At 50.1% G+C, this 22,907-nt stretch overlaps 1 protein-coding gene across 3 annotated transcripts in view; it reads right to left on the bottom strand.

Moving 5' to 3' along the window:
* Positions 1–22,907, bottom strand: part of HEG1 (heart development protein with EGF like domains 1) — a 56,138-nt gene that overhangs the window by 23,813 nt on the left and 9,418 nt on the right. Inside the window, exons 2-13 of one of the 3 annotated variants that reach the window (XM_037397552.1) lie at positions 12,491–12,766; positions 11,227–11,457; positions 10,557–10,850; positions 9,697–9,894; positions 8,890–9,198; positions 8,167–8,481; positions 6,764–7,093; positions 5,548–5,856; positions 4,561–4,890; positions 3,579–3,878; positions 2,701–3,042; positions 331–1,695 (exon numbers count right to left, since the gene is read on the bottom strand). In XM_037397552.1, coding sequence (XP_037253449.1) covers positions 331–1,695; positions 2,701–3,042; positions 3,579–3,878; positions 4,561–4,890; positions 5,548–5,856; positions 6,764–7,093; positions 8,167–8,481; positions 8,890–9,198; positions 9,697–9,894; positions 10,557–10,850; positions 11,227–11,457; positions 12,491–12,766 — 4,599 coding nt within the window. The remainder of the gene's footprint in view (positions 1–330; positions 1,696–2,700; positions 3,043–3,578; positions 3,879–4,560; positions 4,891–5,547; positions 5,857–6,763; positions 7,094–8,166; positions 8,482–8,889; positions 9,199–9,696; positions 9,895–10,556; positions 10,851–11,226; positions 11,458–12,490; positions 12,767–22,907) is intronic. The other 2 variants (XM_037397553.1, XM_037397554.1) reach the window with 2 other exon arrangements.

The following is a 22,907-nucleotide window of genomic DNA, read 5'->3' as shown; positions in this document are numbered from 1 at the left end:
GTCAATCGATCAACAAGCACAAAATGCATCCTACATTTACCTAGAAGGGCAGCTTTATTTTCTTAAAAATCTCAAATTTCAGCTTAAAGTTTCGATCAGAAACGCTCACCAAAACGTTCACCCTCTTCGAGAAGTTCAGCTTGGTTGTTAAACTCTTAAAAATATCAACATGGAGACCGAGCTCTTATCCTCAAACGCTGCTGACAACAGACCTGTCATACATACATACATACATACATAACCCTTTAAAGACCCTAGAAGGGGGAGCCAGGCACTCCTGCCCCCCTCATCCCTGGCCCCACGACTGATGAGTGCCATTAGACATGTTACCTGTTGCTGGAGATGACATCCTCAGCCCAGTCGTGCTGCTTGATGGAGGAATGGTGGTTGGTTTGGTAGCAGCCAAAGTAGTTACAGTGGTCACAGTGGTCTTGCTGGTTGCAGGGGCTTCAGAAGAACTCGTAACAGGGGTGTTTTCCTCAGTGACTTTATGAGGCCTTGCAGTGGTGGGATCCACAGCTTCTGTGCTTTCACCAGTGGTATACATGTGCTTCGTGGCAGTGGGTGTTTGAGCACTGTGGTCTTTCACAGTGCTAGCATCACCTGAGGTTGGCTGGTGACTGGCCGCCGTTGTCAGCACAGGAGGTTTCACCGTGGTCTGTGCCACTGCAGGGACAATGATGCTGTGGTTTGTTGCACTTGGTGAGGAACTAAGGGGTGCCTCCGTTGGTCCAGACCGTGAGGCATCGCTGGCCATGGTGAGCAGTGGCGTTGCTTTCCCGAAGCTGCCCCCCTGGGCAGTGGTGGCTCCCAGAGAGGCAGTCTCCTTTACAGTCGCAGGAGTGGACATGGATACAATGCGTCCACCAAGCTGTTCCATGGGCACCGTAGGGAAAGAAGAGCCAGAGGAGGTGAAGGTGGTGCTATTTTGGGGCTGACGCATGACATTGTGTTTGTTGGTCCCTCTGGGCGAGCTCCCAGCCACGGCAGCTGTGGAGGGCACCTGCCTGACCACAGCTGTAGCTACAGAGGTGCTTGCTTGATCACTATCATTGGACTGCGAGATGGATGTTGGTGATGAAAACAGGGGCAATAAAGATGCTAATGAATAAGATGGGGAAAGCGATGAGGAAGTGGGCAAGGAGGATGACAAAGCCTGCAGAGGGGGTGAAGATGCCAACACAGAGGGCGAGAACGGCTCAGATGGTTCTGATGATGTAAACAGATCAGTTGGTGGTGGTGTTGATGACGGCAAGTGATGCAGCAACGAGAGTGAGGAAGAGGCTGGAAGTGCCGATGAAGACAGAGATGACGGGCTAGTGGTCAGCAACTCAGAGTCAGTGTTGAAGAGAGTTGTGTTTTGTACGCTGCCTGCAGAAGCAGAAGTCAACAGTTTGGAAGAGTGTACCAGCAATGGCTCTGTAGATGGTTCCATGAAACTGCCATCACTGGATACATTGCCCCTCCTGCCCTGTGCCACAGAAGATTTTGATGAATCAGAAGGATTGGAAATTTCAGTAAAAAAGGTGGAACTTTCTGAGGACTCAGCAGAGGTGCTGCTATTCGAGATAGATAGGAGGGTCCTTTCTCCTCCTCTGGTATATGTGGTTGAAATGTACGTGCCATCCGTATGAGAAACCGAGGTCCTTTTCTCAGCATCGACACTACTGACTGGCTGATGGCTACTTGAAAAGCCTGGAGTAAAAGGACAAAATGTATTAGAAAGACAAAGTAATATGAAAGTATTTAGATGTCGTATTAAAATCACTTGCTAAATACATGAAACACTCTGTCTGTGAATTGGCCTGTGCTCTTCTCAAAATTTGGAGCACCATCCAAGCATGGTATCCAATTAGGAGTCTTCTGCACTCCTTACTAGATTCTAAATTGGTAAACTCGGATAGACACAAGGCTCCCATGAAACATGTAGGTTTCTAAAATACTGTTCTTCCAGTATTGCTTTTCTAACGTGATTGAGCACCTACCATTCCATGATATTTTGTGGCAAGCTAAGCAGGAAAACCCATCTGTTCTTTTTATCACTCATAATTTAGAAAACTTATATCCCCTCCCTCTTATACTCCGTTCCCAACTAAAGAACATCCGACTTATTCAGTCAATTTGTTTTTAGACACAGCGAACTTCATGCCTCTGCAGGATGAAATTATTACATTATGTTAATTTGCAGTTTATCATGAACTCATGATTGAAAACTTTGCAGTCAGGAAATCCTAAACAACTAGCACATCAGTCTGCCAAAAATTCAGATCATTCAGCATAAAAGGTGCAGCAAATCTTACATATTATAATACAAATTTCAGATGTACAGCTAAGTTCAGTAACCTTTAAAAGTAAAAACCAGGGTATTGAAAATGTTAATTCTACAATTGACTTAGGTCATCGTGAAACACTCGTGAAAGCATAACCCAAAAGAAACCAGTTGGGATGCAAAAAAATAATGTGGCCATCAAAACAGGAGAGCATCCCTGTTTGGGTTCATGGGTTCCCTTCTGGAACGATTTTCCAGCTAAGTGGGGTTTGGCTTTGAGTTCTTTGATGAAAACATTCTCCTGAGTGAACCTGCAGGTGGCATTGCATGTACTAATGAAGGAGAACTATGTACGCAACACAGGTAATTATACGCAGGACAAAGTGAACTTCCCCGCGCCCCGCAGCGTACACTGGCAGACATGAGCTTACCTGTGAGATCGTTCTGGAAAGAAGAGTCAGTGGGTATCTTGGAAGAATGTGTGAAGAGCGTCTCTGTCGCAAAGCCCGTGAAGCCCACACTGCTGGCAGAGGCATTTGCTGTCCCACTCTGCTCCACGGCCACCAGCCGAGCTGACGCAGGAGAGCTGGCAGTTTCAGCGTAGGAAGTGGAGTGCTCCATGGCACCAGCCAGCGCATCGTCCGACACCGAGTGCAGCATCCTCTCCACACCACCGGCAGATGTGGATGTACCGTATGCAGGACCAGTGACGGGGCTGGACACACTTTCCTTGGCACTCAAGCTGCTTAGGGAGTGGTGGCTGCTGCCCACGGCTGGAATGGGATTGAAAAGCAGGCATCTGATTTTATCATCTCAGAGCAGAGAGCACTTGTGAGCCCTACAATAGTTCTGTTTGCATATGCATATCAATAACATTGTGCAGATAAACACGGATTAAATACAGATTAAGTAGATCTCATATATCTATCACCTTAAATATGGATTTAACACACAAAGCCTACTCCAAAGAAACAGGACTGTCCAAATACAGAAGGACAATCAGTACCATTAGAGTCATAATGGCATATTTATGTTATTTATAATTATTGCCCCAACACAGGCAGGTAGTATATGTGTCCTACAGCAAGAAGCTACACATCGCATTCCTGAGAGTTTTTGTTAAGCATCAACAGCTGTAGTTACACAACTCCAAGGAGCAGAATCACCACCACTTACAAATTCTCCCCACAACACCCACAACAGCTCTGACACGTGTTGGCAGTCATAGCAGCCCCACGGAAGAGGGGAAGGGAGAGGCAGTGGGGTTTTTTCAAATTCAAATGCCATCGCAGAGTTCAGAAAAACTCACTGGAAGGTTCGCTGGTGGCTAAGAAGTAGGTAGAGACCCTGGATGAAATGGTGACCTTGGGCTCTGGGTACCCTGCTCGGCCAGACGAGACATGTCCCACTCCAGGCCATGCCGTGGAGGACAGGAGGGGGCCGGTGTGGGACTCCTCTGCTGTGTCTGGGTGAGACATGGGGCTTTCTGCCGTTGTGCCCCACGTGCCACGGCTAGCTACAGCCTGAGATGTCTCCTTCTTGTGGCTGGAGAGTGTGGTCGAGACATACACGGTCTCAGTAGGAACACCAGAAACTCTTCTTCCTCTCTCTGGAATTGCAAAGCAGAGATATACATAGATATATACAAAAAATACTTATTTTGTATATTAATAATACCTCTGAGGCCTGTATAGGGACTAAAATCTGAGTATTTCTATCTCCACAGTGGAGGTGGCACTTGGTGACCAGCATCACTTATTTGCTAAGTGGTGTTCCCAGGCAATCTGTACTTTAACATCAGAAAAATAAAACAGACTGGGGAGCATGGCATTTCTGAAGGAGAACAGTGGCAGGGAGGTAGGTCCTGCCCTTGAACGTCCTGCAGAAAATTCCCTTGGGTGGACCAGTGGGTTTCAAACCAGCTCTGGTGTGACCCTGGCAGCAGAGCTGAGGCTGAAGCACAATAACTGGGAGATAATGAAACGCAAAAAGTCTGTTGATCCCCTGCCACATCTCATGCTAGGCTCCCCCAGCTTGAGGGCGGAGGTCAAGGCTCCACGGCAGCCAGAAGAGCTGCCTGGCCATCTAGCTCCCAACATGGGAAGCGCTGCCCCAAGTGCTGTGAGGCAAGTACCTCACCAGCCACACAGTGCTCAGATGCCCTTCGCCATACATCTGGCTTACTAAAAAGGCACATCTAGTTTAAAACTAGGAAAGGGAGAGTGGGAGCTCGGACCGGGGGTGAGGGGATGGGATGTCCTCCACACAAACTGGAAAACCACAAGACACACCTGAAGCACTTGGTGAAGGTGAAGGCACTGAAATTCTGGGAGAAAATGCAGGCAGCGGCTTTGTTGGAAGCTCACCAGGTCCAGCACTGCTCTGTGAAGCATCGCTCTGCCTCCCAGGCTCTGCTGCTGATGAGGATGGCAGAAGGACCACGTCCATGGAGCTGGTGTGGGGTGGAGCGGGAGCAGAGCTCCCTGCCATGCTGGATGCAGCACGAGTGTCTGACATGGGTGCTGTGCTCCTCTCCCCACCACTGGTGGTTATCACTGATCTGGGTGTACTGGTGAGAGGAGCATCGGGCAGGCGTCCTCCTGTTGCTGAGGCCCCTTCTGCTGAGAAAGGGCAAAGCAAAATGGAGTTATACACCCTAAGCTAGAAAGAGGTGGGCATGCTCTCTTCCACCACCACCCTTAGGCTGATGGCACAGATGTGACATGACGGAAGATCTAAACCCAGAGAAAATGCTAACTGTGAAGACACAACCCTTGCTGGTGCATGACTCTGCTGCTCACAGGAGGACACCCTGAAGAAGGCACTAGAATAAGTCATGGGGGCACTGCTGGGTTTGCTGCCCTGCCACAGTTTCCAGCACCGCAGTCCAGCTGCGGGGCCCACGTGCCCACACTGCCACCACAGCACCAGCAGTGAGCGAGGCAGGGTTACAGCGGCACCTGACACCCCGACACTCAAAACATAGCACAGCAGGCTTCTATGGCACCAGTAAATATAGCGTTTGCACCCCTGGGTGGTAGTCAGGAATGACTGGTGTGGCCTCCTGCTTGGCCACAGGACTGCTCTTGCGGTAAGGCTGAGTTTTTCTTGTAACTAAATGCAAAAAACCGCTAATGCATTTTTCTCTGGAAGTTGAAATTTCCCTCCATAATGCCCAATGCCATTCTCTAACACCTTCTAGCATGCCCTCACTCCTCCATACAGAGCAGATGTTTGAGATCTACAGGAAGAAGCCCCACAGGACAGTCAGAGCTCACCTGGGGAAGTACTTTCTGAAGCAGTTGGTGAGCTTGTGAGCAAAAGGTCCGTGGATGACACGGTGGCACCTCTGCCAGCACCACCCTGGGCACCCAAAGAGGATGAGGTATGGTCTGGAGAGCTGATGGTTTCTGTACCAGCGGTGGAAATCTCTGTTGTTTGGGCCAGCCTGGTGCTGGCTGACAGAGATCTTAACGTCCTCCCTCCACCCTTGGTGGCTGCTGTGGAAACGGAGGCGCTGTTGGTAGGGAAATAAGTTCTTCTCTCTGTTGACAGGATGCTGAGTGACACATGGCTGCTTCCAGTAGCTAAGACGTGATAAAGAAACAATTTACATTTTTACACATGTGAAATTATAAATAAACAAATGAGCTTTCTTCCAGTAACCCCCAGAGGCAGCAAGTAGAAAATAGAGAAAAGATGTCAATCCAGAGAAAATAGGAAATTTTCAAAGACATGAATCCTTCCTATTGAAATCTGTCTTCTAAAAAACATGGTTTGATGCTGAGAAAAGTGCTAATATAAAAAAACTGTTGAACTTATAATGTTGTGCACTTGATTTCACCATTATGTGCCCGAGTGCACGCCACACTGCTAGAACAAACAAGTGCTGTAACAACCCAGAAAAGCCTGGAAATCAGTTCAGACAAGGCACTACGCTGGGTGGCATGAAGGCCTTAGAGAAAAAGTTTGAAGAAAGAGGATCAGGGGGATCGCACCACTTCAGCACCGCAGCAGGGTCTGGGACCAAACCGTGGCATAAAAGACCTCAGAGATCACATTCCAAGCTGCCTTAAATTTGTTGAATTCGTTCAATTTCGGGGAAGCAGCATGGTCCAAGGTGTTAGGACAGAGGGCAGGAACTGAAGTCCAGTCCCTGGGGCTGTAGGGACATGATCTAACCCTTGTTTGCTTAGTACTCTTGCCTATAAAATAGAGATAACAACTGGAGATAGTAAAAACAGAATCGTGATTTGGAAGTTAATTATTTTTCTTGGCTTAATGAAACTTCCCACACATGTGCCCTTTCTGTAAAAAACCCAAACCACATTTTTTGGTCAAGCAAGAACTGAAATATTTCAGAGACTAAATCACGCTACATCCTTTCAAACAATACATTCTGCATAACAGAAAAGTCAGGCAAGTGCAAGATACAGTAACAGTCCTCTGTTTGCTTACAGGGAAAAGGGTATTTCACTTCTAACTTGAGCTCACCTGGGGAAGGACCTTCCGAAGGGGAGTGAGAGTGCGTTAGCGATGAGTCTGCCACCCTCTCAGTGAAATCCGTGATTTCTCTGGGCCCACGAACTTCGTAGGTGTCTCTCACAGAAGACACGGATGAGGGCTGGATGGTGCCCAGGGTCCTGTACGTGCCAGTACTGGAAGTAGAGACTTCTACTGCCCACCAGCTGCTGCCTGTGGCCGAGCTCGGGGGCCTCCCGCTGCCAGTGGCCGTGGCTGAGATGAAGACGCTGGTGGGAGAGGAAGCAAGGGGGTTCTTCTCTGTTGCTGAGCTGTTAACTGCTTGGTGGCTGCTTCTGACACCTAAGACACAAGAAAATCAGGTTGGAATTATACATGTAAAGCTATACATTTGAGGGATTGTTTGTGTAATGTACATTTTTATACTGTTCATTAAGAAACTGAATAGACCAAGTTCTCAAGCTCTGCAAAGAGGTGAATCCCTTATGTTCAAGCACATGTGGCTTACAAAAGGCCATGAAATCTCAACTTAAACCCATGGTTTTTAACTGCAGGCTGTGCACAAAACCTGACTTACTCATTTCAGCTCTTTCAAGCTGAAATCAGGAGTGTACACCTGTAACTTCAAGCCAAATCTGGAGGATGAGCTAAAACAGGCCTGGGTTAGGTTTTCTAGTGGCAAGCCAGAGACTCCAGCTGCCACCTCAGCACCAGGCTGATGGCACGGCCATGGGGCTGAGCCCCTCACCCAGCACCAGCCACACAGGGCTGGACACAGCCTCACCCGTATGATGCTCAGAAATGCCCCAGCCTGGTGCTCACCCCAGCCAGCTTTACCCCAAGTCTAGCAGGCATGCTGCCCCAGGGCTCCCCCAGACCGCACCCCGGCGATGCCAATATTCCACTAGCTCACCAGGAGCAGGAGCTGCACTACCACTTGCAAAGCAATGGGCTTAACTGTGAATTAATGGTGCATGGGGGGTAGAGCTCACTGGAGACCACTTCAAGGGCACAGGGCAAGTCAGCACTGTCGTGGCTGTGGGGACCCCCAAAATGCTGCCTCTCTTACAGACCAGCCTGCATGGCAGATGCTGCGCCAGGCGACAGCTGCAAATCCCCAGCAAAAGTGTCTCTGGCAGGGAAAAAGTACATGCACATATTTCTAACCAGTGGCTGCTTTTCCCAGCACGGGAGTTTCATTAGCAGCGAGGACATCGATGTTTTGCGCTTTTTCACCCAAAACTGCGATCCAGTCCCACCCTTCCCACCAGCCCCGCTGCCAGCCTGATGCAGCCAGTAATAAAAATATCCATGTATCCAATAGTGACTGGTGGCCATATCTGAAGAAAAACAGCACGGGGATGCAAAATCTCACCCAGCCCTGAAGCAGCCAACTTTCAGACTAACAGGTTTACCTCTGGAAGTACTTTCAGAGGCAGAGAGGGAGCTTGTGAGCAAAGGCTCCCCGGGAGGCGACAGGAGATCGGTGTCTTCCCGTGAGCTGTTAGGATGGTGTGTCCTGGCCCCCAAGGAGGAGAAGGTCCTCCCCAAAGAGCTGGTGGGTTTGGTGCTGGTGACAAAGTCGCTTGCCACACTGGCTGTGTGGCCACTTGTGTGGGACCCCGGTGCCCCTGCTGGCACACTGGGCATGTCAGCATCCTGGGTGTCCAAACGCAGGGTCGCCTCCTCTGCAGCTGGGATGTTCTTGGGTTCATAATTGCTGCTAGAGGCTAGAGAAAGGAGAAAAGAAATGTAAAACTGCATACACATAAATGAAAACAGTCGGGTAGGTTTCATCCCTCTATCAGTAGATGTAGTCAACGTGTGTGTGAATATTCAATACGGAAATATTTAATACTAGGAAATCATTAAGACAGGGGAAAAAAAAGGTCTCCATATAGGAACTCCTGAAGTTACTGCTTGCAAAATTCAACTGAAAGTTCAAGGAAAATCTATCCTCCTCTTCCAACAAGAATAATATTTATCCATACTTTCATTTCTGTGAAATGTTTTTAAACGTACAGAATGTGCCAAATACAATATTATTCCTCCTTTCTTTAAAATAAAAAGGATGTATTTTGTTTATAAAGAGTCTTTAAATAATGATCTGAGTTATACAGCTAGCTATCAAAACTCACTCATGGAAGCACTTTCTGAAGCAGACGGCGAGTCCGTGAGCAGTAGGTCTGTGGTACCTCTGCCACCACCACCTTGGGCACCCAAAGACATCCCAGGGGACCAGGTCTGGTTTGAAGAGTCCATGATTTCAGTACCAGAGGTGGCAATCTCTGCTCCATCAGCCAGCTTGGTGCCGGCTGGCAGAGACCTTAACGTCCTCCCTCCATCCTTGGTGGCTGTTGTGGAAACAGAGGTGCTGGCGGCAGGGAAATCCGAAACTCTTCCCTCTGTGGCTGAGATGTTGGATGGCTCATAGCTGCTTCCAATGGCTACGGCACAATAAAAAAATCTGGATTTATACATATGAAATTATAAACAGATGGATCCATTTTCTTCCCAGATGCTTACAGCGCACATATGGACATTAAGCATAGGAAGTTTTCAATCTGGACAAAGTGCTCTTTTGGAAAGGTATGAATCCCCTCACCACAGGAAGACCTAGCACAAAACTCAGGGCTCAATGCCAGGGCAGCACAGCTCTGTGAGAGCCAAGGTGGCTCGGCCAGCACGAAATCCCACGGGACGAGGACTGCAGGGACTTGCCTTTACATCCCACCTTTGCTCTAAGGCTCGTGGAAATCAGCCCAGGCTCTCTTAGTATTTTTTGTAGCTTGACCATGCATCAAACAGCAAAAGGGGGAAACCTGCCCACGGCCATGTTCCTGTATGAGCCTCCAGCTTGCTACACATCCCAGGGCTTAACAGGACATGGGGAAAAATGCTTAAAGAAGCACAAAATAGGGTAAACCAACAAATCATAGACTAACCGAGCTCCCCCGCGGCAGTGCTTTCCAAAGCTGGGTGAGAAGGGGCAAGCTGGTGCTCCATGGAGGGCCTGGGGAAACGTCCCCATGCTGGGGCCACCGAGGAGGGCTTCAAGGCCAGGGGCTGAGCTGCAGAGCCTGGTGCTGTCCTTCTGACACCAGACCTTGGGTCTTCTGCAGCCCTAACGCTGTGCCCAGCAGCTGTGACAGAGAAGGGATGTGTCAACATGAGAACCCTGGAGATGCGTTGGCTCCCAGAATAAGAACCCGGCAACATGGAGGTTTCCATAAGTTCATGTGCAGTGGGGCAAAGTCTCCGTTTCTGAGAACACCAGAAACTGGCTGCTTGAAAAGCAAATGAGGGGAAGCCATGGAGCCCAGGGATCCTGGGTTTGTTGTCCTGTACAGGTCATTGAGGCACAGACATCTCACCCTGTCTAGCCAAGAGCAAACCCACCCCACGTGGCCATGAGCGTGGGTTACCAACCCAACACCCCACCGCAGCACCAGTCGGGGGGGGCACAGCTCAGGTGGGGCTGGGACCCCGCCTTTGTTCTGCAGCTGGCACTGAACCAGGTGAGATATTCTGCAGCTGCAGTTGCCCACCCTGCAGAAAACACAGTGATGAGGCCCAAAGACCTTTTTTTTCTTTTCACATGGAAAATGTTGGGGCTTTTTAGACCAAATTATTTTTCTCATTGCTTTTTCATGTTTTCAGCAGGGAATTTCAGCTAACCATCCAGATAGTAACAAACAGAGAAAAAGCATGTGCAAAACACATCATCTTCTCTGTTTCAAGAAAGAAATAACTACATAAAGGCTTTTTAAAGCTAAAAACAAAACCATAGGCCAGCAAAGCTCACCTCCAAAAGTGCTGTCCATGGCAGGTGATGCTGTGAGCGAAGGGCTTGTGTAGTCCCCCGTGACATCCCTGGGGTGTAGCATGATGTGGTTTGCACCAGGCTGGGTACTGGAAGCCTGGGGGGAGGCCTGGGGCTGTTCTGGAGAGCCAGGGAGATGGGTGCTGGGGAGGGGCTGCAGAGTCCCCCCGCCGCTCCCCAAGGGGCTGGGTGAAGTGGCTGCAGTGCCTGTGGGAGGGCTGCCAGGCAGCTCTGTGCCCACCCAGCCGCTCACCGGTCGAGAGGGGCCACCAGTGCCTGCAAGGCAATGGGGGAAAGCAAATGAGAGGTCAGAGACAGGCTGAGCTGCCCACCCAACATCCTCCGCTGACACTCTCCATCTGCCCCCACAGCCCACAGTCCCCTGGCCTGTACTCTGTCTACAGCAACTTTGCGTTCGGGAGCTGCACCGATTCACTGATAATTTTCAAGGCCAGGAGAAGCCTTACGGATCCTTCTCTCCACCCTTACGCATGAAGCAAGCCAGAAAACTGCCCTGAGCACACGGTGGGGATGGAGGGCTGGACCCAGCACACAAAGCTCTGGCAGTGCAGGAGAGCCAGGCTTAACCAATGCCTAATGTCCCCAGGGAACAGCATCCACCTTGTTCCCAGGCTGAACTGGGATGGCTCACCTGGGTGATGGGTCTCCGTGGATGAAGGCAGCAGCACTGTCCTCATTGAGTTGTCAAACCCCGTCACCTCCCAGGCCCCGGGGCGCCTGCCCAGTGTCCTCTCAGGCGAATCAGTGGTGACAGCTGCCAAAACCAGCAGCGTCCCCTTGGCAGCTGCAGGGGTGCTGGGGGAAGCCAGAGCCCTCTTGCCTCTCTCCTGGCTGCCCGCAGCATGGTGTTGGCTTCCAGCAGCTGGAAAGCAATGCAGAGAGAGTCATGTTCCCGCTGGACAAGTTAATTTTTCTCAGCTGGGGTTGCAGCAGCATCACCCGCTGTGGTACCCAGCCCGACCATGCACAATAGGTAGGGTCACAACTGCATCCCCCGGGTTTCCTCTTCTTAACACAGAGCACATGAGAGACTGCTGGGAACAGAGGGTTTCTGTCACAAAAAAAAAATGTGTATTTCAAAATTTGTCGTCATTTGTGTGTGGCAAAAGAAATCCAGATTTTTTTAAAAAAAAGTAAACGTAGAAGGCAGTAAGGAGCTTATGCCAGGACAGCCAGCAGCTGGCAGCTTGGGCATGCTAGCTCCATACTCTAGTCCCTAAGCAGGAAAAAAACTGAGGAATTAAAAAAATCAAAGAAAACCTCTATGCTCCTAACTCAGCAAGACACTTATTTCATCTGGGACTATTAAGAAAAAAACTGAAGGGGGGACAGGGCAATCAGCACAGCCTTGTCCTGCTGCTGTGGGAAACAGGTTTTACTTTAGTGCATGCTTAAAAAAGTACATGGGTTTACTCAGGAACACAGTCCCACCAAATGTGGTAAAGCTTATGAACGACCCCAAAGGTAAGTGTTCACCTGCATGATTTCCACGCGAGAACCTCAGCTACGAATCACAATGCAGTTAGTCAGGTATTTTTAGCTCGGGTAGTTATAATCTAGGTTGGGTTCACAATGGGGTTCAGCTCCTCCTGGGAGGATGTGTGGGGATGCCCAGGGGTCTCCGCTCTGTGCACAACCTACAAGCTCCATGGATGGGCAGGACTCTCTGGGGTGCTGCTGAGTGGTGAAAAATGACAATGGCAGCTCCCAAGAAGCATTTTCATTGTAGCATTGGAAAAAAAACCCACAAAAACCCCCAGCTTTCCTGTGATTTGATTTCTTCCCAAAATCTGAATTTCTAGTCAGTAGGGCAGGAATACTTCTTAACGCACCAGCTATTCTGGGTCCATGGTCTGGGTGGGGCAAACAGGGGCTCTCACATCCATAAAACTCACCAGGAGGATGGCTGTGGGCAGGCAGGTGGGTGTCTGTCCCAGCAGATGGGCTCTCTGGTGGTCCTGCTCCTGGTGGGGTGACATCCCCATCACTGGAGGGGGGACCAATGTGTCCCACGACCTTGCTTGCTGCCGGCACCACACTGTGTCTTGTAGGCAGCAATGCCCGCTCCCTGCTCCCAGCCAGCATTGTTACCAGCTCCATGCTGTCCACAAGAGCACCAGAAGTCCTCATCTCTGTGTCTGAACTTCTCGCCTGATGGCTGCTTTCAATGACTGAAAGGAAAAACAAGAAAAAAACCTAAAATCCCATCAGCGCTGGACATGCAGGCTCAGCTTGGACACCGAGGCCAAGCTCTGATCTCATTTACACTAGAGAAAATTTTGCATAATCAAAACACAGACATGAAATTTATTTTTGGATTCACACCAGTGAAAATCAGATTGGTCTGCAAGGCCAAATGCCAAAACCCACCTTTGTGCACAAGGTTAATTCAATTCAGCACCCCCGTGGTTTTTCAGATTGGTTTGTGTGTGTGTGTGTGTTAGGAGAAAAAAAAATCTTTACAGGAGCAAAAAGAGTCTTAAACAAGTAAGCAATGGAGACACATGCAGAGTGGAGTCCACGGGAGGACAGTGTAGGTCTGCAGAGCTGATGGCCAGCTGGCGCCCAGCACAGCCCATGTGCCCCAACCCGAGGCCATAGTGATGGCGCGAGGGACTCACAGCTCTCCCCCTCTCTCTGCTCAGGCCGTGCTGGCTGGATGCCTGACCTTGAATCCCATCGCCTCCAGAGAGCTAGCACGAAGTTGGCCAAGAACCACCAGGCAAACAGGAGGGCTGGCATAAGCCGTCCAGCCACCACAAGGCACCGGGAAGAAGACATCAATGTATGGTGTGGATTACACTGGCCCTCCAGGTGCTGAAGCACCCCAAGGTGATGGACATTTTGGTGTATCCGACATCAATGTCTACCAGAACATAAGAAACAAGATGAAGTTTGTGCATCATCAGGTCCATTTTCTGTAAGCGAACATGGCCGGAGCCCCTGCTCCATCCTGAAGTGCTTGAGTCTGTTCTCTTGCTCCTGCTGGAAAGCTTGCTCCAAACTCCCACCTCTCCTATCATCCAGAATAATTTTCTCATTTCATTAGAAAATGAATAAATGCATTTATAGAATAAATATTCATTCCCAAGTCAGCATTACCCTTTAGCTTAACTAGCTCTTCCCCTCCCTCCACTTACTCCCCACTGTGCCGATGTGTCACGGCAGTGATCACATCCCTTCTTTGCACAAGTTTCTTCTGCATTTCTACCATCTGCTGTATCTCATGGACCAAAAAATTACTTCTCCCAGGGACATCAATAGGCATTACATGCTTTACAGGATCTCCAAAAGCGCACAGATGGCCGTGTGCATCTCTCGAATATCAACATGTTCCCAAACTGGGCCCTAAGCAAGGACTGAAGTAGCCAACTTCTCAGCTCAATCATTAACACAGACCACCACCAGCAGCAGCAGGACCCGGTGCGGCAGCTGTAGCTTCAGCCTTGGGTCTGCCATCCAGTCTGATGCCGCCTGGAGCAGAGCATCTAGTGGCAGCTGCCATGAGCAGTTCCAGTGAGATTTGCTAGAGGAATTGGGGCTCCAGCCCCCAGTGCCAGCCAGGGCTGCACCAGGACTTCCCTGCATATCGATCACATGACAATCAGAAGCATCCGTCCCTGCCATGTACGTTCCAGCTCTGAGGCCTGGCCAGCACTGCAGCCTCGGATGCTCGTCAGAGCCCACAACAAGTCAAAGCAAGTTCAAATAATGGTTGTGTCACCTGAATTAGCAAGACCCCCGCTTTGCCTATCTTCCTTGTAATCAAAACACAATCTCTGGGCTGGAATAGCCCAGCGCACACTCCACTGTCTGAGCGGGCAAAATGGGAGGCTGGCGAGGGAAATTGGAAAGAAAGTGAGCAAAGTCACATATTTTTGGGAGGGGAACTCCCCCCACTTTGCAGCTCAGAGATCCATCAGGCTATGGAACATGTCCTGCCTGTTACACATATGGCATCTCAAACGGGGCCGCAGATGATACACCAGCAGCAGCTGAAGGCATCACTCAATCTCTGTCCAAAAGGTCTGATGTTGAGGGTTAAGCCTTGCGTGTCTGTCCTTCCCCTCCAAGCACTTTCTGTAAGAAAGCCTAGCCTCGGCAAAACACCCACGGGCACCTACCCCTCCTCACCTTGCCTGTCTCCTTTGGGGTGGCCATACCTGCCACACCAAAAGTGGCAATTTGGGGAGTGGTCTCTTCTATCCATCTGCAATAGTTTCGGTGGGAACTCACCGAGAAAAAAAGAGATATGTAGGTAAGACAGTCCACATTTCATCCTGGGAGTCTGAGCACCACAAGGCCCAAGGAGACAAGAGCTGCAGTGGAGCAGGACCCCTCAGATGCCTTTACTGGCAGCTGTGATGCCCACCATGCCGAGCACAGCAGGCAGCCGCTGCCATCTGGAGGCCTGCTGTGAGCCACTCCTGTCCCATCTAACAAGCTGTTTGTTGTCGCCATGTGGACAAGGGGATGCAAAGTCGCAGGGGACACTTGGCAAGCCAATACCCAGCCTGTAATTGTAGCCCACAAGTCCATTTATAGCAGCCCTGATGCTGAAAGATTTGGGTGTGTTGGAGATTTCTCCCCATTCCCCTCTCACTAAAAGCTTTCAGCTGTGCAACCAACCCGTGCTTACTGTGCCTCAGCAGCCAGCTTTTCTGCACAGAAAAAAGGCAAAGCAGCAGATGCTTAAAGAAACCCTTAGGGGACGAGTATAGACAGAGGGAAATTTGCTTTCTCAGGTTGCCAAGTCATTTGTTAACAAGGGCTCTGGCCAGGCATGCTAAAACACATCATGGGGCACTGCAGCAGGCATTTAATTGCCACTTCTTAAAAATAACCCTGGAAATGCCAGCAAGCAGTACCTTCAGCTACAGCCCTTGATAGAATGCAACTGGTTTGAAAGTAAAATGCTGCTGGTTGCTTGTCTGGTCATTGTTTGCCCTGCAAATCCACCTCGGAGTTCTCTCTATCCTCTTTTGGCTCTGCAGAGCTGCTGGGAATAAACCGAAGCAAAACCCTTCCCCTTACCATGGGCACTAGCAAACCTGGCTTTGAGCGCAGTCAGGGAGTAGACGGGCTGAATAAGAAGGTACTATTTACACAGGCTTTTTAGAATCATCAGGCATTTTTATCTCTGCCCTGCAAGGTATGCCAGGTCCTGCTGCAGGAAGGAAAACTACACGCCAGCATGGGCTCAGCTCTGCCATTTGGTGGGTGCAGAGCATGAGCTGTGCTGGAAAATTCAACCCACAGCATGCAGTAAGGAAACTCAAAAAAATCAGTCTCTTCAACAAAACAGACAAGAAATCTCAGCTCATCACACAGCCATCAAGCCTTCCAGAAGTGCCAGATCACTGTAATCTCCTCTTTGACATCCCTGCAGAAATTAGCCTTCAAAGATGACCCTCCTCTGCTGGAGTGAACAGAGCAGATGAAAACTTCTTCCAAAAAAACCATCTGGCCTCCCCTGATGCATTAAAGGCTTAAAGCAGAGCAGCCCTTTAGCTCAGGTACTGATTTGTCACTAACAATTTTGTCACGTCCTAAGCTGCCAGCTGCTTTCCACGGTTTAACTCCACACGACCACAGCTGTCGAGAAATATTTGACTTCCAGCGCAAAACCCTCCTGCCACCCGCCGGACTGGTGTTTTCCTTCCCAGTTAAAACTAGCAGTGATGCTCACCAGACAGGTCGAGGCTCGGAGTTACTTTTTCTTCACAAGCATAACAAGTCCATGGCTTGCTGGGAGCTGAGTTATAATGCAGCCAGGACAAACAGATCAAGTTCCAGCCAATTTCTCAAGGCTTTGGGTTTGCCCCTGGCAGCGCAGCTGGATGTCTACCTTGTCAGACTCCTGAAAAATCCCTTGTGGACCAGTGATTTTCTGTCTCCATCCCAGGGCGCAGCACAGGCACTTCCCTGTCCAGGAGGTGCCTGCTGCTGGGGCAATGTCATGGCAATGCTCAAGGCTCAACCATGGGACAGCACAACACCAAAAAGCACAATGCTGCAAGTGGCTGTGATCACTCACAGACATTTTAGGGCAGGTAGTGAGGAAGGATGTATCCTGCTAACGCCAGGGGAGCAGGATCCCCGCAGACAGCATTTGGCAGGAGCATCACAACCAACCAGGGCACACCACAAGCTATACCAGCCCCGCTGCTTTCCTGCAGAAGGGATTTATCTCCTCAAAGGCCACAAAAAGACTCACTTGACCAAGGAACACAAATGTAATGTGTGTCTGCACACAAAAAAAGCCAAGAGCAGTTGCCTGGCTGCCCAGAGCAGCCCTTCACCCCAGAGCAGCAACTCCTCAGGAGGTTAGCGATTCCCAGGGGACCGTTCCTGGTACAGCCGCCCATGCAGTGGCTGTTTTGCCAGGGCTACAGCCACCGTGGGAGCATCCCGTGGTGAGCAGAGCTCGTGGAAAGCTAAAGCAGGCCCCTCCCGAGGACAGAGAGCTATAATTATAAAGTCCACATCTGTTAACATTGCATAATCTTAACATCATCCGAGGCTCACGGAGGGAAAAAAAAACCCACCTCATCTCAACTTAGAAAACTCCATGCCGGCTGTAGGAAAAGCTTAGAAAGAAAGGCAGACGGCAAGGGAGAAGAGGCAGGGAGCAAAGCCGGGGCTGCCGGCCCCGCAGCGGGTGGCACGGGTGGCTGCCGCTCCCCGCCGGGGTCGAGGCCGGGTCTGTGCTGTGTTTTGAACGGCTGCTGCGGATGTCGGGATCATGGGTGGAGGCCAGTTAGGAGCCAAGTGAGTTTGTGTGAACAAAAGCTACAGCCCTAAATCTGGACCGTCCAGGGCTCTCTGGGATTTTCAATTTCCTTCCTTGTTCTTGCCCTGAAAGAAGCCGTTTGAGGAGGGAGGGGGGAACGGGGGGGCTGAAATGGAGCTTAGAAAAAAAATATTCATACTTGAGACGGGTCAGTTGAGCGTAAACACGCTGATAATATTGCTCAGGGAAGGTCCCTCGTGTGCACTAAGCACTGGAAGAATGTGAGAGGTTTTTAACCACATGCAGTCAACCCTTTTCTGCTAATTCTTTCAATATTAATAAAAGGAATTATTCAGGCTGGATGAAGAAAGGTGGCGAGAGAGGGTGGATGGGGAAAAGAAGCGGTGCGGGAGCCCTGCTAGCACTTCCGACCCTACTGCAGGGCTTGGTTTGGCTGGGGTACCCTATAGACACATCCCCTGGTAGCGCCTTGCTTTGGTCCTCGTGCTCCTCGTCCTCTCCCCACCAGCTGCCAGGTAGAACAGGACAGCAACTCACAGGACTTTAAATCATTTTAAACATCATACAAAGGATTTATGCAGCCACCAACAGTGACTAGAGCTTTAATAAGTCAGCTCGAGAAAGGTGATGGGGGCTTAATGCCAGCAGCAGACCCTGCAAGCTCAGAGTGCCAGGGTCCAGGTGGTTAACACCTTCCTGGCTGCTATGGGTAACGTGTGCCCACAGGGCTGGGGACATCAGCATCGCTCTCAGCCCCTCCTATGCCAGGCCATGGCACTTTGCTGGCACTGCGCTTTATGAGACAAAACCATGCTACACTTCCACACCACCTCCCCTCTGGGACCTGTAAAACTGCAGAGGATGCTAAAGGTCATTTTTGGTTCCTACCATTTTTTTCATGATCCCAGAGCCTGATGCTCAGAGATGCAATAAGCAAAAAAAAAGGATCCAATTATTGCTCTTAAGTCCAGTACTCTAAAGCAGAGAAACAGGTACTCCAAAATAAAGACCACACAAAAACCTGTGGCCCTTTCCAAAAGTGTGGGATGCATGCATACAGCTTGCCTGCAACCAGGGATAAAACCCTGTGCAGGGACAGGATATTGTCCTGCTTATCCAGTGGTTTCCAGCCTCTTACTTTTGGTATCCTAACATTTCCGCGGGGAGGTGCAGGCCCCCAGATCACCAGCTCAAGCCTACGAAGCCCTGAGCTTCTTACTCATCTTTCTTGGACAGTTTGGGTTCAGTCCACGGATCCCTGGCACTACACAGACCCACACTCCCTGAAAACCACCAGCCCAGGGCTCAGAGCAGCACCTTAATCCTCTTTTCATGAGCTTTTGTTTTTAAATAGCTTTTGGCAACTCAATTGAAAAAAAGTCCTGTTTTATTGTCAAGTCTTCGGAAAACACGTTCAAATGCAAGTCCACTTCCAACAGGGATAAGCTGTCTCATGACTACCCATACGCCTAAAAAAGCCCCATAACCATGCCAAGGCTCCAGTAAAATCCCAACCCAGTCATCCAGCCATCCAGCGAAGAGGGGACCAAGGCTGCGGCCACGGAGAGCTCCCACAGGGTCCCACCAAGACCCACGTCCCTGCTGCCTTCCCTGAGCAGAAAGCCTGAATCAGCCGTATTTGCCTGCATGCTGGCTCGTTTGTGTTCTACCTCAGAAGTGTCCCAGGTGTTAATGTGGGAAAAGCCCCTGCAGCCCCAGGGGGTGCGGAGGCAGCTCTGCCCCAGCACCAGCTGATGGGGCCCGGGTGCACTTACCAAAGGGATTTCTTTCTCACCGTTTTCAGTACACATTAATAAAAATAAGCCAAAAGAAACCTCCTGAACGGCACAGCTCTCTAAGCACTCTCTTCCCCCTCTCCTGCTGCTCTGTGATGCTGAAATGTCTCCAAGCACCCTGCCTGCACCATGGATCCTGAACACTAAATCCCAGCGCCACCGCATGCACTTCAAAAACCCTGCAGGCTTTTCTCTAACGTTCTGCAGAATTGTTACAGAAAATATCAGCCATGCAGCACTTCTCCTTCCTCCTTCCAGGGTTTTTAAAGTCATCTGGAAGCTTTGCTCAATGGGAAGGCAGCAGTACCCTCACCTGCACTGGCAGCCAGAGCAAAAGCCATGCAGCGAGCCGGCCCGGTGTCATTTTAACTTCTGCTCCCATGCGAAGGCAGTGCTGCTGGAGACTGTCAGACGGCTTGGGGAGGAAGTCTCCTGGCAGGGCTCCACCAAAGTGGAGTTGCTAGGTCACTGGAACAATAAAAAGGCAAGAAAAAACATCCTGGCTGCAAAAAAGAAAGGAGCGGGGGGGAAGGAAAAAAGCCGTGGCAGTGAGTACAGTGCTGGTTAAGTGGAAAGAACCAGGGTCGGAGAGAGCAGAACGATGATGCTGCTGGCTTTCGTAAGCACGCGACTTAATTTCTAGTGTGAACCTTTCTCCAGAGCTCTCACACAAATAATTCCAGAAACACAGAATCTGACTGCAAGGTAGGCAACTGGTAAAAATCTCACATGGGGCAGTATTTCCAGGGAAGCTAGCCCACTGCTGTTAGAGAGATATTAATTACCCTTTTCATGTTAACCAGGGCATCACAATCCATCATACGACTTTCTCATCCCATCACACGCCCCCAGCAGCTGCCCGTGTTCACTTAAAACTGGTAATGTAAGAAAACTGCCTCCAAGCAGGGCTACACTTTGGCAGTCGGGAGGTGAGCAGCCTCACAAGGTGCAGAGTGCTGTGCAGCCCTGGGGCTCAGGCTCCTCTGCAAGGAAAGGTACTGGCAGCTTAGAAGCTGCAGGATGAAATTTTGCTTTCTGAAAAGTTTAATGTCAAGGCCAGAATGGAGCATTAGCTCATTCTGTCTGACCTCATGTATAACCAATGTCATTCCATGTAGCTTATTTACTCCCTGTGTAAGTTCAGTGACTTGTACTTGACTTAAATGGATCTTGCAGGGAAAAATACCCCAAAATACTGGTATTAGTGATTATTCAGGGTTGTGCTTAAAACTGTGAGAACTATGGGCTGAAGCACAGATTTTTCTCCACAAAACCTCAACACACATCAAAAAGTGATGCCTGGCAGTGTGAAGCATATGTGCAGCAGGAGCCGGCTGCCCCAGGAGTGGAGGACTTTGGCCCTTTGCAGACCCAGGAGAAAACAAGGCAGTATTTTCATGTCGGACTCTGGGAACAAAATGACAGGTCCCTGCTCCAAAGTGTTCTGAGCCCAGGACCTGCTTCCCACAGCCAGGAGAGGATAATAAATACCAGGAAGACAGAGTAGGGAGTAGGAAAAGGGGTGCTGCCATGCTGAGAGGCTATGCCAGGAGCAGCCAGGGCTGCCACGTGTCCCTGGGGGCCAAGCGATGCTGCCCATTGCCGCAGGGTGGGCTTTGGTCCAGGTGCCTTGACCAGAGCCTCACTCCAGCAATGCACTTAAGAAGAGCTCCCTAGGGAACTACTCTCCGTGCTTAACACTAAGCACGTGCCAAAGAGCTTTGCTGGCTGATGGCCACACCAGGAATGATGACCAAGCTGGGAACTGAGCAACTTCTCAAGGACGTGGTGAGGATGAGAAGGATGAAGGGCCCTCTTGGATGCAGGAGGATCACAAGGCCACCAAGGGGTGGATGCAGTTTGGTGACACACAGATACAAGGCTCGCTGGATTCTACCCTCCATGTAGACTAGAAAAATCCAACCTCACCCCAGGGGAAAACTAACGGCAGCCCAAGCCTTACAACCTGCTCTTGCCTCCCAGCTGAAGGTGGGATGCAGGGCACAGTGCCATGCCAGTGGGAACCATGGATGCTCTCATGGCTCCTACTCTTCCAGCAAAGGACAGTGAGCCTTGAGAGAGCACAGAGAAAAATGCAAACAGGCAAAAACTAAAGCAGCTTAAAGGGAAATCCCCAGAAGAGATAAGGGCCCCCACCTCCCTTCCCCCATCTGCTGCGAAAGGATGATGATCTAAATCGCATTTCCTAGATGACACCGCACCGATCTGCCACCGGAAGCAGCGGTGGCCGCGCTCAGGATGGCGCCCAGCCTCCTTCTTCCAGGGCACAAGCCAGGTCCTTCACCATTGGCACCCGCCACCCCATCACCACTGCCACCGTGGAGGAACAGCCTGCCCTGGGGCGGCTGGAGCTGGCATCCCTCCTGCTGCCCCATGCCACACTCCCACAGCCTCTGCAGTCACATGTTTCCTTTCTGAGAACCACGAGGGAGGGGATTTACCATTTCCAGTGCCTTTCTGCACGTTTCAGGGAGGCTGAGAACAAGGCGACGTCTTTTCAGCTGTGTGTGGGTCCCTGCTCTGCAGCAGGCAGCCTGCGGCCAAGCCCTGCAGCCAGCAGTGGAAGTGGGCGATGCAGAAGGGCAGGACTAGGCTGTCACCCTCCGAGCTGTCACTGAGGACACAGTCAGTGTCAGGTCACAGCCTCCCTTGATGCGCACCGGCACAGTGTGCCAAGCAAGGCAGCGCAGAGGATCAAGAGGCCAGAAATCTGTGCCCAGACCCCATCTGCCCACACACTGACCCATATTACCCAGCACAGAGCCACCTCACACAAACTGCCTTGGCACGTTCTTGCCATGAAGTGACCATCAACTTTGGTCTTAACCCAGCACGTGATGTTGCTTACCCAGCACCGTATGATCCAGGGGCACCACCAATTTGCAGGGCAGGATTACAAGGATCTCTGTCTGCAGGGTACAGACTGTTCTCAGAGGCCATGAAATTGCCGATACTCACATTTCCCAGGTCAGAAGCCTCCCAGTCCTCATTTGGCTTTCTTCATGCATCATATTTGCTGCATGCCCCTCAGAAAAGACCATCTTCATGATTATTCTGCACTCTCTGATCAAGTTTCCCTCCTAAAAAGCATCCTTTCAAAGTGCTTTTATCTGCAGGGTTGGCTGCCAGTCTAAAACTGCAGCCCCATTCTGTATTTGCTCATAATGTCCTAAAAAGAATTAACATTTAGATGTTAGTCCTGTAACTGAATCTGAATCAAACAATGATGACTGTTCAAATGCCTAAAGCTACTCAGGGGTATTTTCCTTTAAGCTCTTCCAAGCTTGTACCAGGAGTAAGGAGCTTTCTAAAGATGCTTTTGTGAGCACCAGCTACTGAAACCCTTCTCCTTGTCCCTCCAGACACAGATAGAATTATGCCCAGCTCCGGCACAAAGATAAAGGCTGAATTACAAAAGCAGTATTATGCTCCACAATCAGGGTCCTTGATTCCAATTGACAAGGAACGCAAATCATGCGCAGTTGGTTTGCTGATGTTTCCATCCCTGGAAATTCATTCCTACCAAAGGGATAGAAATCATTTCAATACAAAGGGTTACCTTTTGTGTTACCTCCCCAGATTGCTAAATCACCTTAACTTGTCAGTTCGTGATCTTACAAGTTATGCAGGGTCACACCTGGCCACCACTTGTATGGGATACCTTTCTTTGCAGAAGGTTTAACTACCAGCTGCTACAGTTTCCTCGATAAGAAAGTGTTCTCTTACCTATAACAGCACGGA

Source organism: Falco rusticolus, chromosome 8 (genome assembly GCF_015220075.1).
Source record: "Falco rusticolus isolate bFalRus1 chromosome 8, bFalRus1.pri, whole genome shotgun sequence".
Taxonomy (NCBI): domain Eukaryota; kingdom Metazoa; phylum Chordata; class Aves; order Falconiformes; family Falconidae; genus Falco; species Falco rusticolus.
This window is presented reverse-complemented; position numbering and strand designations above follow the sequence as displayed.